The sequence below is a fragment of the Cuculus canorus genome, chromosome Z, assembly GCF_017976375.1.
Source record: "Cuculus canorus isolate bCucCan1 chromosome Z, bCucCan1.pri, whole genome shotgun sequence".
In the NCBI taxonomy this organism is placed as follows: Eukaryota; Metazoa; Chordata; class Aves; order Cuculiformes; family Cuculidae; genus Cuculus; species Cuculus canorus.
In genome coordinates, this window is record NC_071441.1 from 65,781,614 (window position 1) to 65,797,361 (window position 15,748).

The window sequence follows — 15,748 nt, forward strand, 5'->3', positions numbered from 1 at the left end:
TAATTGCATCCTGCCTTTTCATCTGATAAATTAACCGTGAATTTACGCCACTTTTTCCCTTGTTTGTTTTTTTTTTTTCCTCTGATCTTGTCATTGCAAAATTAAGTGCAGTAAAAACAAATGAGTTGAACACACAGAAAGAGTAGCATTCTTCAGCTCAGATGATCCTGAATTCAACAATACCAATCCCAAATATTCAAATGTCGTGAGATGGCTCAAAATACATAAACATGTTTAGTTATTTCCTATTTTCCTTCTTTTTTTGCAGGACAGTTAGAGTTCAGATATGTTGAGCTCTTCTCTTCACAGGGATAAAAGTGTATATTTTGTTACTAAAAGGCTGGATACTCGGGTAAATTAATAAGCCTGGAGGTCAGAGCTTTCAGAAATGCATCCAGTATTCCCAAGACAGCAAATAAATATGCATGATTTTTTAATGCTATGGAATTATAATTCCAGCACTGCTAACCATTCAAGGACCTTCAGGAGGACCTACTTTGTAATCTCTGATTTAGTTTTTCTGCTTCTGAAGTGAAAATGTAGCTGTTGCCACACCCTTCTGAGAAATAAGAATTAATTAGCTGCAATTCAAAAAGGGCTTCGATCAAACCAAGTGATACATAGTGCCTGTCAAGCATTATTATTATTGATCATTGCATAATGGTGTGTTTTTCAGTGAGCCCTTGACCTGATATTTTCTCCTGAGGAGAAGCAGGCAGCATGAAGCAGAAATTGATATCATCTGTTCAAATTATTTTGCTACATGCTGTGGCTGTCATGGGTCTGACTGGTAAGTACAACACATCTGAAACACTCGTTTTTTCTTAAAACACTTTCTTTAGAAAAGTCTGAGGCTTCATCCAATCTATCCTGGCCATCACTGGAGCTTGTACATATTTAAATTACTTTCTTTTAAAGCTCTCTATGCAGATTTTGAAAATGGCTGTAGTCCTCTTTTCTTTTATTAGTATTAATTTAATGATTATGTAGTGGTGATGATGAAAGGCATTCCATCCCTGCACTGTCTTCATCCTTGTCACCTTCTCAAGAATTAGCATCATATGCATAGTAACACTATTAGAAACACGGTATGGAACTTCAATGAAGTAAAGGTAAGCTTAGGTCGAAAAGCCACATGCATTTCATGGCAAAACATGTACATTTCTAGTCTATGTTCTCGGTAGTATGGCAAGAAATATTCTCAAATATATCACAATTATTAGGGAATAGTCAAATAATTAATTCATACATTCAAGTCACCAATACACAAACCACTCCATCAATTCTTCTTAGAACTTGTCTTATCCGTAATTTACCACAAAAACATGCAAATAGTGGAGTTTTGGTTCTGTTGCAAAGCTATAGTTCAAATTTCATTTTAAGCTTACCTAAAGATAAAAATTTGGATGTTTTAGGAAAAAAATAAAGGTCATACACTTAATTCCAATCTTTTTAATTTAAGTTGGAGATAACTATATAATTTCAAATTTAGGGATATAATAGATGTAAATAAATAAATTTCAAATGAAATTTTTATTCAAAAAATAGAGGTAAAAAAAAATCAGTAGCTATCTTAGGAGTTTGCGGTAAAGTATATTTACTTTTCAGAAATTTTTTACTTTTTTTTCCAGGCAGATTTATTGGCCACACTCAGTCTGTAGTTTCAAATAATTTTGTTTTCCTTAAAAAAGCATTCCTTGTTGCATTTATCATTCAACATCAACAACTAAAAACATTGTCCAACTCTAAAATAACTAGCTGGATTTCTGCACTTCCCTAGGTCAATCATTCCCTGGAAAACCTAAGATAATAAGATGTCGTTCCCTAGAAAAGGAAACCTTTTCTTGTTGGTGGAAGCCTGGCTCAGATGGAGGACTTCCTACCAATTACACCCTGTTCTACAGCAAGGACAGGTAACAAGTGGTGTATAAGTATTCTGTAAGTGATCAAATGATGATTATGACTGAATGAGTGAATAAGAATATATTTATTAAGCCATTTTTATGGATTCATCTTAAAACTTAGATAGCCAACAAGGGCTGTAGGACATGTATGGTTTCTCCTTCTTGGAAGAAAACATGACTACTGTCAGTCCCAAACCTTTGGTCTGTCCCTACTGAAATTCATCTGAGCTAAAAAAGCCCTGGTCTAAAGTCAGGCTGGAGGAAACCCAGCCCCATGCATTAGGCACCTCTTTGAGACAGGGACAGGTGAAGCGTGGCTGAGGCGGCAGGTCTGCCTGGGTGAAGGCTGGCTCAACAGGGTCCATGGCTGGGCAAGGCAGGGCTGTGGGGAGCTGGTGGGCTGAAATGGGGTCCTGGGCCCCAGGCAGGGCATGGGGAGGTCTTGGGCAGGCTGGGCAGGGGCAGCAAGGTCTGCTGAGGGGCCCTGCCAAGGAGCTTTCCCATTACAGCAACTTCCCATCTGGAGAAATATAGAGTCATTGCTTCCCCTTCTGGATTTTAGCCAACCTTGTAGCTCGTAAAACAGAGTAATATCAGATATGGGTATTGTATCTCAAAAGTTACTGCTTTAGTAAAGTCTGTGACACCATCATCTTCTTTAGGAATGAAATGTGTTCATGTTTAGCAACTTTGCCTAACCTGTGCTTCTGAGCAACTGCCCTTTCTTCCTGAAAACGAGAAGTCTCAAAACAGGACCAAGTAAACTGGGAGGTCTAGGGATTACATTTCTCTAGTAATTCCAATGGGGCTCAGAATACATAAGGTAAAGCCTCTGACTCTCCTGCTTAAATTAAATAAATCATTTGGTATTGATTGGGAAAGATGCAGGTTTTAATGACATTACTACGCTCAACAATGATTCTGGGAGAGTTTATGCTTCCCTTATCTGTAGTGAGATTTGCTGTAAAGCCTTTGCTATGAAAGTCTGTATGTTTCAATCTCAATCAGAACAAAATGTTTAATGAGCATTTTAAGTCATACCTGCCACAGCCTGTAACAGTCCTGTTTAGGGACAGAAAGAAGGGTTTATCCATTTTATTAATTTTGCTGAACACCCGGTACTGCCAGGTACTCTAGATCTGGGTCACAGCTGCCTTTCTTAGCTTGTTTTCTCTCAGGTGCAGTCTACTTACTCACATCTTTATTTTGTGAATGAGGACAAAACTGCCTGGAAACTCAGAGACCCTGTTATTAGTGGTGCATAGAGCATAGCAGTGTGACTAAAGTGCATCCTTGAACCACCTCAGCTGGTGCTTTGGGTTTGCGCAGTTCTTCACACCTGTCATAGGTCTCTGAATACATCTCCCACTTCAGATTCAATTAAGTGGAAAACAATCCCTCTCCTAAAAAAAAAGCCAAAGACACATATGAAGGTAATAGGTAAGAGAACGCAAATTGATCAAATACTTTTGTTGAGACAGTTCTGATGATGACCATGTTAAAAAGCAGATAAATAAACATTTTGCTGAAAAGAAAATAATCAGTTACATGCTCCTCTGCCATAGGGGCCCACAGGTTTACCTTCCAGTGAAAATATGTTATGAAGATATTTACTAACTTTTCTTCTTTATCAAAGTGAACGTGTTTAATTTGCATTTTAACTTGCTTTTAAACATTTTTAGTAATTGCCCTATGCTATGTCTAGAAATTTTTCTTTTCACTCTTTTGTCCACATTTTCCTATGTATTAAAAAAAGGATAAAAGTGTTCATCTTGAAATACTGCAGTAAAAACAGCAATGGAGAATTTATAGTAGTAGCATTTAACACTCACTGAAATGTTTCCCAGAGGTGAGATTACATATACATCTGAAGTTAAAGATTTTAAATTTCTTTGCTGAACCTAGACCATTACTAGAATACTATCTGCTTTGATTCATTTCCTAAAGGTTAAACTTTTTAATTAATTTTATTTCAGTGAAGAAAAAATCTATGAATGTCCAGACTATCGAACATCAGGTCTCAATTCCTGCTACTTTGATAAAAACCACACTAATCCCTGGACAACATATAATATCACTGTAATGGCAACGAATGAGATTGGAAGTAACAGCTCAGATCCTCAGTATGTGGATGTGACCTACATAGGTAAAAAGGGAAGAATGTAATGGAAAACAAACTAATTGGAGATATGTGCGGTTTTTAATCCCAGAACAAGTAGTGATAAAATGCTTCTTTCCTCATAATGTGAAAATTGCTATGCAGGAGTGTTTGTCTACAGATGATCTAAAGTATGCATCTTTAATTTATGTGAAAACTGCATTTGACTTCTAAATTAAGTAACTGCATATTTTCATGTCTTTTAAATTCGGGCTGAAAAATTGATCCATTTTCTAGTTATCTCCAGTGTTACAACTAGACTCAATGATGGTTTTGTAGGTTCCTAGCACCTCAGATAATAAAACTTTCAAATTAGGTTCTGGTACCTGAAATGTCCCAGACTAAATTTTACAAATGTAATTCTTTTTGGCTGCTGGCATTGCAGTCTTTGGAGGGTAAAAATAACCATCTAAGCACTCTATGGCTTTTTGTAGTATTTCATATCTGTAACTCCATTGTACTTCTAGCATACATATCATCTACTCATTGAAATGATGAATGTACTTAATATTTTTAGCTACGAAATATCTGACATTTTCATTTTGCAAGAGTGGCTTCATGAAATCATGATTTTTATTTCCTTAGCCTGACAAATTCAGAGTTAATTCCAAGATTTGCTGATACTATGGTAAATCAGTAGCCAGATAAATGTTATTAGAGAGCAAGGGAAAAAAAGTCTGTTGTACTATTCCCTTACAGAAATGCTGTATGATCTGAAATAAATGTGTTGAAACACAAAAACATAAAAGAGGTGCCTTTTCTGAGAGAAAATTAAGTCCCTAATGGCAATTTTTTCATTTATACAGTTCAGCCAGATGCTCCTGTGAACCTCTCTTTAGAAAAAAAAACATCCGCTGGTATAGTGTACCTTTGGGCAAAATGGTCTCCTCCATTAGCTGACACCAGCTCTAATTCGCATGCGTATCGCTATGAGCTACGACTAAAACCTGAGGAAAAGGAAGAGTGGGAGGTAATGGAAAAATCCATTTCTTGTATATATGCTCTCTTCAGCGACTTCGCTTTTCTGAATTTAACTGGTATTGTAAAACTTACAGTTTCTGTAACAATAGCAGAATTAATATATCCAAACCTGACTAAAGAAAGAAAAATACTGTAGTGGTTTGTACAGACAGTGAAAATCAAGGTATTTGTAATTTGTAATTGTCCTATTTAGTCCACTGATATAATATTTAATTGCAATTTTCATCAATGTGTCTGTTCCCTAGGGTCACAGTAAAAGTCTTCTCAGTTCATACAGTTTAAACTAAATCAGGGTCAAAGTGATTTATCAGTTTATAAAGATGTAATTAACAAGTAGTTAACTCTGCAGTCAAGGTCAGTATCAGCAAGGCAGAAGATAAATCACAATACTGGGCCTTTAAAAATGTTAACAGACACCTACAAATTTATAAACACACTTCTATAACAAGTCCCAGAAAAATGCTATATACAGAAATTCCACTCTCCCAAGAATGGTAGGTTACAAGCACACACCACCCTCCTAGAAGGACAAACTCCCCTATTTACACTTGCTTTTGCAGGGGACGTGGATACTTTAGCTTATTGTGAACTCGTGTCCCTTTTTACACTGGGTTATAGTAAGATACACATCAGTGAGAAAGCACCCACATGGTCATATGCGTACATCCAAGTATTGTGCAGCTCATGCTGTCCAGAGTGCACCTGCTCACAGCATCACAGCAGGAGGCTGTTCTGTCTGGCCCAGGCAAAGGTCATGATGCTAGAAGAGCAGCTTCTTACAGTGTGAAACAAAACCACAGCTACTGCTGTTTTCAGTCCATCCAGCCCCCGGCCCCGACAAATTTTCTTGCATCTTTAATATTGCTTTTCAAGCTGATCCTTTTTGTTCCAGAAGTCTCTCAGTCATTCCTCATTGGGCTGAGAGTCATCATCATCATCATCATTCTCTTCTACATGAACAGCTGGGGACAACCTCCTCTCAGGACGTTTGGGGTGTCCTACTCACACATGCTATTTCCACTGACTTCCCTGGCTGTTCCCATTTTGCTAGGAATGAGCCACAATACTCCCACAGCTGAGATGCCAGGATAAAATATAATTTTTAAAGGCATAGTGAGGTGGCCTCAAGGCTGTCTATATCACTGTTGCCTTGCTGATGGAGCTACATGTCTTGAAAGCTACAGGTCTAGAAAGACATCTGAAGAGAGATTCAAAGACTCTGAGGAAGACAATAGTAAGCACTAAAACTAGCCACTAAGAAGCATTACGCAGAGGGTTTATAACGTTCCTTGCATTGTGGAGCTAATGGAGTACTAAGGTATAACAAGTCCACAATAAACTGCATGTTCTTGTGTACCAGAACCTTGGTGTCAATGAAGTGAGTTTTTCAGTTAAGGCAATTGCAATCTTTGCTTCAGAAGTTGGTGACACAAACATACTTCTTAATGTTTTGTTTGTTAAAATGTCCCAATTCTTTATTATTTTTCCAGTTAATTTTCTTTTCCAGACAATACCCGTTGGAGTGGAGACACGGTACAAAGTAATTAGGTTACAAGCTGGGGCAAAGTATGTTGTTCAGGTCCGTTGCAAGTTAGACCTTGGAGAATGGAGTGAATGGAGCTCTGAGAGATGCATTCAAATTCCCAATGGTGAGTGCATGATTGCTGTTCTATTAATTGTTTTTAAATTCTATCCAGTTCAGTGTTGTGAAGGACGCCTAAATGGCAGCCCTGAAAACCCAGTTCCTCACATAGGTACTTCCTAGTGCTGCAGGAACAGCTTAGTGCATCTTACCATACTTTATGTGTAGCTGCTTATTTAGTCTTGTTGATCCACTCAGGATCCTATCCTGAAACTGACTATGACAAACAGTCTGAGATTTACTAGGAAGTCATATCTGATACAGGTGCACCTAAATAATTTTTTGTTCCTGTCCCTCTATTTAAAAACCATGTTGATTTCATCTGTAACTGAACATACAAGGTAATGGTACCTGTGTGAAAATCGTTCATTTGTTCCTTAGTAACTGGACTGAAAGCACTGCCATGTCTAACAAAGTGTAACACTTGCATCTACCATCCCATGGAAGTAGCTATCGTTTTTAATTTGGTTTGAGTGGACACATTGAATATGCACGATATCATATCTTGTTAGACACTTTAGCCAGCTTGTCTTAGATCTTCTTCTGTCGCTAATTGTATTATTCATTATTTGACATGGAGATTGCTGAATTACTGCTAATGGAAAAGTATTTCTTAATATCCCATTTTCAGATCCACCTTATGCAATTAGAAATTTAGAAAATCAATGTCACTACTCTAAATAGTAGAAAATATATATTATTAATGTTACAAGACCATATTTTGCCAAATACATAACTGCAAAAGTTACAATTACATCAAGGTTTTGATTAGCACCATCCTATTCAAAATTTAAGCCTTCTCCTCTGCCCTACTCTAAGTGATTTCCTTGAGTCTATAACAACATCATCAGGAATTCATATAATTATAAATTCCTTGGCAGCAATCAGGCAAGCAGTCTGAGTACTGAACATAAAATCACTGTACAAGGAAACCTGAGAGCTGCTTCTTCGTATGTTAGGAGTCAGCTCGGTATAGGTATTTCAGAAGAGAATTACTGGCAAGGGCATAAACAAATGCGCAAACATTCTTCTTCATTTTTTTTTTTTCCTGTAAAAGCCAAAACAAATTACAGCATATTTTTTAAGATAATCAGAAACATCTTAAAACACATTTTTTGAAGAAAAAAATGTTTTTGTAGAAAATAGATTGCATAGCAGAATGTATTTTAAATCATTTTGTAGAACATTTTATGACAGTACTTCAGCACCCCCCAAATTTCAGAGAGGAGAAAAGCAACAACCAAGGAATGAAAACATAGATCCTCAGAATAGCTGCAGTGGAAAAGGATTTAGAATTGAGGTCAAAGTAGCAGGCTGCTGCCCTAATCACTGAATCATCCTTCCTTTCCTATTCTAATATGAATCAAAATGTTTTATTTCCTTGTAGGAAAAAAGTATTTTCCTGTGCTTTGCTTGACATTGCTTTCTAAATTCAGAGTTGACCCAATGTATAAAACTTACTAATTAGTTGATTTCTTTATCTCTTGCAGGCGAGTCACCTCCTGAAAAGCCTACAATAATAAAATGCCGTTCTCCAGAAAAGGAAACATTTACTTGTTGGTGGAAACCTGGTTCAGATGGAGGACATCCTACTAACTACACTTTGCTTTACAGCAAAGAAGGGTAATAATCTGTGTATAACTACTCAGTGTTTTATCAGAAGGACATAGAAAACCAAAACTGATTGGGTTTCCATTTAGGAGAAGCTATTTTCCGTAGGACATGCTTTTGTGCAATTGACATAGTATAGCAGTAGCAGCGACATACTTAAGGTTGAAATAGGATCTCTACAGTGTCAGGTTTTCAAATTTCTCTGACTTCTGCCTTGAAAGACAGTCTGCCTTGAAAGTTGCCATGGTGCAGCAACTGCATAATAGTTTGCAATATGAAGACCTACAGTCCTTTGGCTACATAGCTCCTGAAATAAAGCTTTACAAAATAACCAGATATTAAAATGTTCTTCTTCTGATAATGCTTATTTTGCATAGTTATTCATAGGCCATGACTGCCTCCTGGCCCCTGCTGTAATCTTGGTTCTGGAACTTAGGTCAAGCTTAATTTTAAAGAGTAATCAATGTTTTGTTAATGTCCTGTGAACTATTTCGGGTTCACCCAGCACTGCTCAGCTTTCAGTGACCTAACTGGATGCTAAACTTGTCAGCAGAGAGCCAATCTTAGTGGGAAAAGGCAGAATCATTTCCAGCCAGCCTTGGAAGAGTGTGAGGTCCACATCCACAACTTTCTCTTTTACTGTTCTGCGTCTGGGGGAATCTGGGAAGTACTACATATTCAAATTTCCCTCCTACCCTGCTCACCTTGGCCAGCTTGGGAAAAGATTTGGAGGAACAGGTGATGAGAGACAAAAATAGATTCTGAAAGCATATTAATGTAATATGCATAATTCATGTAAGTGTGAAATGAACACTGGAAATAATTTTTAATAGAGCATTTAGAAATGTCAGCAATTGCTTCTGATGGCTCTCTGGAACATACAAGGGCTATGCAATGGACAGTGATATCCAGAAAGTAAGAGCTGCACTCAACTAGCCCACTGCTGTATCTACAGCAGCCTAAATTCTTCAGGCTTTGTAGTATCAGTTCTGAGAGGAATGTCTTAGTCTCTGGAATTGTCCAGTGACTCTTTAGCAGTTTTCCGATTTTCTTCAGATTTCCAGGCATGAAAAACCTGATTCAGCCCTAAATAGTCCTGAACTACTAGTAATCAAAGCCAGGTGTTTTAGTCTGTGTAACCTCGTCGCTGTGATTCTTTCATTTCAGAGAAGAACAAGTTTATGAATGTCCAGATTACAGAACTGCAGGCCCCAATTCGTGCTACTTTGATAAAAAACATACCTCTTTCTGGACCATATACAATATTACTGTGAAGGCAACTAATGAAATGGGAAGTAACATCTCTGATCCTCATTATGTGGATGTGACTTACATAGGTAAAAACCCTATTTTCTGTGGAAACAAATAATTTAAACTGATAGGTTTTGACACAAGACTTCTAATTCCAGCTCTTCTTGTATATAGCATTATATACAAGTTAAAAATATGTAAAACCAAATAAGATCTTATCTACTGTAGTAAGAAATCAATATTCATCCCTTTACCATTTTATTTTCAAAGCCTAAAAATGCTAAAAGCTTTAAAACTGCATTCAGAAAGTCATTTATTGTTTTTTCCGTAGTTCTTTCAGTCAAGCTCTAAGAAACACTATCCAGCTAAAATCCTTTTCCACTATACCAGCAACTGAAATAAAATTGATCTTTTAATTAATAATACTTAAATTTGACTACCTACAAGTAGTTTCCAGATGCAAGAGGAGCTGAATCACTGCTTTTTATAGCAGTGTACTGATGATGTCTTTTCTGAGACTTTTTCTGTGAACAGGTATTCAGGCTTTTCTCATAGGGAATGAAACGTTACCACCAAAACCCATTTTGTTATCAAGGCTGTGGCTGCCAGAGCCTGGCAACTGGAAAAGACCTCTTGGAAGAAAAGCTTACACCTCACCTCCATGCCCTGACTAATTACTTGATGAAGCTTTGCATCAGACCTTGGTAAAATATGTGCATAATATGCAGAAGCTCTAGGGAAGCTGCAAGCCTGACTAAGGCAGGAACCTGCATTCCATTTTCTTTTATTTTTGTGAAATAGACAGGGCTTCAATATTAGTAGTTTGTTTTATTTTTAAAAATCCTTAGGTATGTTTGTAGGGATTATGCTGCCTGTTTTCTGAATGTAAAGATGGGGGGAGGGAAGCAAGTTTTGTCTGCTAAATCTGTGTTTTCATCATTCCTAAATGTATATGCTAACTTTGATAAGATTAAGGTAAAACACAACTTTCATAACACACAGCATCAAAAATGTTAGCTTTGAAACATAGTTGTGAAGAAGAGAAACAATAAATGGTATTGTAAGACAAAATATTTCTGGTGATAAAAGATTAAGGCAAATCTCAACGTGAATGCAATATAATTACTGCTCTTCAGTTTTTTCAGATTCCTAAATCCATGCTTACTTCATCAGGAAATTCTTTATCTTTGTATTCCAGCACCAGTTCTAAATTACTAGACACAATGGAGGTGGAAACTCATCAATCACACCATTTTATATTTCCTCCTAAGATAAAGGGAAAAATCATTTAGAGCCTTATTGTCAATTCTCTCATTTTAACAGTACAGCCAGATCCTCCTGTGAATGTAACTCTGGAAGTGAAAAAAACAATAAACAGAAAACCATATCTGGTCTTGACGTGGTCTCCACCCCCCCTGGCTGATGTCAGATCCGGATGGCTTACCCTTGAATATGAGTTGCGACTGAAGTCTGAAGAAGGAGAGGAATGGGAGGTACGGATGTTGCAGGTTTTTGCTAATTGATGTTTTCTGATCAATTAGATTTTGTCAGCTAGGTCCCATGCCTGAATATAATGAAGCAGACATGCTAAATAGTTAATCCTTTTTCAAAAGCAGTGCTTGTGCGATCTACAGTTTCCTACTGTGAATAAGAGTATCTCAGATGCTGTTGTGCAATAACCAGTGATAAAGTAGTTATTTTCCATTGTGTCCATTTTGTATTAATCATATTGGCATTACAGCAAATTGTTACTTCTCATTTAATCAGGTTGCTTTTATGATAATTTGTTCTTAACCACAAGCATTTCTTAGGTAGCAGAAAGCTCAGTGGTATTGTGTAAGATCATTTAAATTTGTACAGATAGTCATTAGATGATGGTCATCATGGCCACATAATAATACCTAGGATCTGCAACTCCAAAAACTGAATAACAAATTAAAGACCCAGGGAAGCTGTGGCTGCCCCATCCCTGCAGGTGTTCAAGGCCAGGTTGGATGGGCCTTGGGCAGCCTGATCTAGTGGGATGTCCCTGCTCATGGCAGGGGGGTTGGAACTGGATGATTTTCGAGGTCCCTTCCAATCCAAACTATTCTATGTTTCTATGATTCTATGACACTAGCTACTGGTATTTGCATGCCCTTCCTGTCTGCTGCAGTACTTCCTAGCCATCTCCATATCTCCTCCTTCCTTCTCTGTTCCAATGCACTTCCCAGCCTCCTGGCCATTGCAAGATCCTGGGGGTAGTTCCACCAACTCCATATTCCTTTCATTCTCTCTGCATTTTCTGTTTCTTGCCTCCTCCTTCACCTCTTATCATTGCAGTTCCCACTGTGACTATGCAACCTCTCTCTTTGCCATATGATCATGATGTGGTTTTGTGGTAGGTTAATATGCGCAGCTCTAATTCCCACTGCATTGTGAGAAAACTGAACTACAGAAACAAAATAAAAGTACTGCTATTCAATGCCTGTATAATAATTACTAGGAAGCTGCTGAGATTCATTCTATGTTCCCAACTTGGTTATCAAGACTTAAACCTAGCTGTGATTTTCGTAGAAAAATGTTGCCATTTTATATGCATTTTATTATTTTTTTTAATTTCCAGACTATTTTTGTTGGGCAGCAAACACAATATAAAATGTTTAGCTTAAATCCAGGAAAGAAGTACATTATACAGATGCACTGCAAGCCAGACCACCATGGATCATGGAGTGAATGGAGCTCAGAAAAGTATATTCAGATCCCTACTGGTGAGTGGCTAGGCATCCTTTGGTGATTGTTATTACATGGAAGTGAATGTAATACTTTTGTTAGTGGTTTGTGGCACCCATGCAGATTGCATAGTTTCCGCAGGCCAAATAAGAACTGAATTTTCAGCTTCCCTGCACCATACCCAGTTAGCTTCTCCTTCATTATCTTTTGGAGTTGAGATGGTGCATCAATTCCCTTTCCTATTTAAAGAATGCCCTTTCTCTTTATTGCCTCATTTGTTCTCATGATGGTGGTTTTTAATTAAAAGAGTAGGAGTAACTGCATTAAAACTGTTACATCAACAACAAAGAGTGAGCATCTACAGACAATAACAACACTTCGTTAGTCGTTATCTGTCTGGAATTAATTTGAAATATAGACCTCTATGTCAAAAGCATCATGTTACAATAGAAACTTTAAACATATCTAGTTCTAGATCATTTAACCCACTATTTAAATAATTATATGGTTTGTATTTGATAATGAAATATGTACGGTATTGGCATAAGTGGATTTAAACCCAATTGCTATAACTGCCTGTGACAAATTTTCCCTCTTCATATATTGTTGTATAATTTTTTTCCAAGACAGTTTATTTCCTGCACAGTGCCATTAATAAAAAGTATATTTATTATGATATTACAGTTATTTTTGAGACCCACCTATGCTAGTAACAGCATCTAGATTTGATACAAAATTTGGCAGTTTTGACCAATTTTTAAAATAAAAATTCTTTTTCTTTTAAAATAAAAATTTTAAAATAAAAATTAAAATAAAAGTAATTTGAGACTTTTTCTGTATGATGACTATGCATATGCTAGATGCACGTCCTTAAATAATTCTGTTTGTTTCCTAGACTTTAGAGTGAAAGATATGATTGTGTGGATCATTGTGGGTGTCTTGTCATCTCTTATATGTTTAATCATGAGCTGGACAATGGTTTTGAAAGGGTACAGGTAAGTCATTGTATGGAGTTGAGATTCTCAGCAAACTTTTCAAAAACAGACTTCTAACATTTGATTTAATTTCTGATAGTTTTTTTATTGTCTTATAAACTAGAAGTTATGAGTATTTGACTTTAAAGTCTGATAGAGAGGTTTTTCTGTTCTTTAGGGAAGCCAGGATAAATTCTCAATTGGTAAAGCCATATCTCTGTTAGATCTGACGATCTTGGTTAGCCATGTAACTACTCATCAAACATCATTTGGACTATTCCTGCTCCTAAAGAATCATAGTATCATAGAATAGTTACAGTTGAAAGGAACCTCAAAGATCATCTAGTTCCAACCCCCCTGCCACGGGCAGGGGCATCCCACTAGATCACGCTGCCCAAGGCCCCATCCAACCTGGCCTTGAACACCTCCAGGGATGGGCAGCCATAACTTCCCTTGGCAAACTGTTCCAGTGCCTCACCACTCTCATGGTGAAGAAATTCTTCCTAATATCTAGCCTAAATCTGCCCCTCTCCAGTTTATACCCATTGCCCCTAGTCCTAGCCCCACAAGTCTTTATAAGTAGTCCCTCTCCAGCTTTCCTGTGGGCCCCTTTCAGGTACTGGAAGGTCACTATAAGGTCTCCTCTGAGCCTTCTCTTCTCCAGGCTGAACAAGCCCAACTCTCTCAGCCTGTCCTCATATGGAAGGTACTCCAGCCCTCTGATCACTTTTGTAGCCCTCCTCTGGACCTGTTCCAACAGTTCCACCTGCTTCTTAGGTTGAGGATTCCAGAACTGGACACAGTATTCCAGATGTGGTCTCACAAGAGAGGAATAGGGGGGCACAATCCCCTCCCTTGCCTTGCTGGCCACGCTTCCTTTGATGCAGCCCAGGATACGGTTGGCCTTCTGGGCTGCAAGCGCACATTGCCGGCTCATGTCAAGCTTTTCATCGACCAGCACCCCCAAGTCCTTCTCTGCAGGGCAACTCTCAATCACATCATCCCCCATCATGTACTGAAAATGGGGATTGCCCAAACCCAGGTGTAAGAACTTGCACTTGGCCTTGCGGAACCTCATAGTTGCTGAACCTTTTAGTTTTGGCCTAATTACCTAGAAGAAACAAGGCTATATTATAGAATCATAGAATGGTTTGGGCTAAAGGGGACTTTAAGGATCTTATAGTTCCACCCCCACTGGCACTCCCTGCCCTTGTAAAAAGTCTCTCCTCGGCTTTCCTGTAGCCCCTTCAGGTACTGGAATGTCACTATATGGTCTCCTCAGAGCCTTCACTTCTCCCGGCTGAACAACCCCAGCTCTCTCAGCCTGTCCTCAGAGCAGAGGTGGTCCAGCCCTCTGATCATCTCCACTGTCCTTCTGAGCTGCAAGCATGCGTTGTCAGCTAATGTCAAGCTTTTCATAAACCAGCACCCCCAAGACCTTCTCCACAGGGCTGCTGCCAATAATTTTTACCCTATGCTGTACTGAAACTACAGTTTGCCCCAACTCAGGTGTAGGACCTTGCACTTGGCCTTGTTGAATCTCATGAGGTTCACACAGCCCACTGCTCCAAGTTGTTGTTCTGCCCATCTGTCAATTCCCAAAATTATTTGTTAGATCACTGGCTTATTCCAGTCAAATCTGAAAGAGGCAGATGTCACTTTTGTACAAGTCTTGCAAAAAATACTGAGTAGAAGAAAGAGTTGGAAACTGTCATTGGAAAAGCCATCAGAAGCCATTCATCATAAATTCTTTAAGTAGCAGTCAGTTGACAGGAAATATGTACATACAGGCCCACTAGTCCTCTTGAACACTAGCCCTCCATAGCTGTTTCTTGGCCAGTGATGAAGTTACAATGATATCAGAGAAATTGAGGTTATGGGACAAAAGACAATAAAAGGAAATAAGCAGTGTTATTTTTTGAGTTGAATAACTTTCACACTGTTCTGTTTCCTATAACTACATCTCAGTATAACTTATGAACTTTAACTGGATTTGTAAGTTATTTGGCTGGAGAGGCAGACGGGAATCAGAGGTCCAACAGGAAGGCATCAGATATGAGAGAAGTATATAAAATGCCAGGCTCTTTCTGAGGAAATGGAGGAACAAATAGAGATATAGGGCCCACACCTACAGCTTCTCGTTTTGTTCTGTTTTTTAAAGAATGATTGCCTTTATCCTACCGCCAGTTCCAGGACCAAAGATAAAAGGCATAGATACACATCTGTTAGAGGTGAGTACCACTGATAACAACAAAAGAATTCACCATTACTTACTTTTCTAAATTATGTGCTAGCATTAGACCATAGTAAAGTATAAAATAACTTCAATTAATTTAATTACTGTTCAAAATAAGTGACACTTTCATGTTGATCACGTGGAGGTTATGTGTGAGACAGAGAGGAGAAGGGCATTTGAGAAAAGTGTTTGTGACCACAGCTGATTCCTGAACATCACAACAGCCAATGCCTGAATTATCTTCCCGGTAGTTCTTATGGAAGTTGTTCTCCACAGTCT

The 15,748-nt window shown here is 38.1% G+C and overlaps 1 protein-coding gene across 15 annotated transcripts in view; it reads left to right on the forward strand.

The window, feature by feature from the left end:
- The window catches only part of PRLR (prolactin receptor), a 157,844-nt gene that overhangs the window by 133,426 nt on the left and 8,670 nt on the right, over window positions 1-15,748 (forward strand). For 14 of the 15 annotated variants that reach the window (XM_054054326.1, XM_054054324.1, XM_054054329.1 and 11 more), the window contains 11 exons: window positions 677-790; window positions 1,781-1,913; window positions 3,881-4,050; window positions 4,869-5,032; window positions 6,551-6,692; window positions 8,176-8,308; window positions 9,464-9,633; window positions 10,871-11,040; window positions 12,153-12,297; window positions 13,155-13,254; window positions 15,395-15,464. In XM_054054326.1, coding sequence (XP_053910301.1) covers window positions 721-790; window positions 1,781-1,913; window positions 3,881-4,050; window positions 4,869-5,032; window positions 6,551-6,692; window positions 8,176-8,308; window positions 9,464-9,633; window positions 10,871-11,040; window positions 12,153-12,297; window positions 13,155-13,254; window positions 15,395-15,464 — 1,467 coding nt within the window. In that variant the 5' untranslated portion in view covers window positions 677-720. Of the gene's footprint in view, window positions 1-676; window positions 791-1,780; window positions 1,914-2,706; window positions 2,728-3,880; window positions 4,051-4,868; window positions 5,033-6,550; window positions 6,693-8,175; window positions 8,309-9,463; window positions 9,634-10,870; window positions 11,041-12,152; window positions 12,298-13,154; window positions 13,255-15,394; window positions 15,465-15,748 lie in introns of those variants that run through there. The other variant, XM_054054339.1, reaches the window with a different exon arrangement.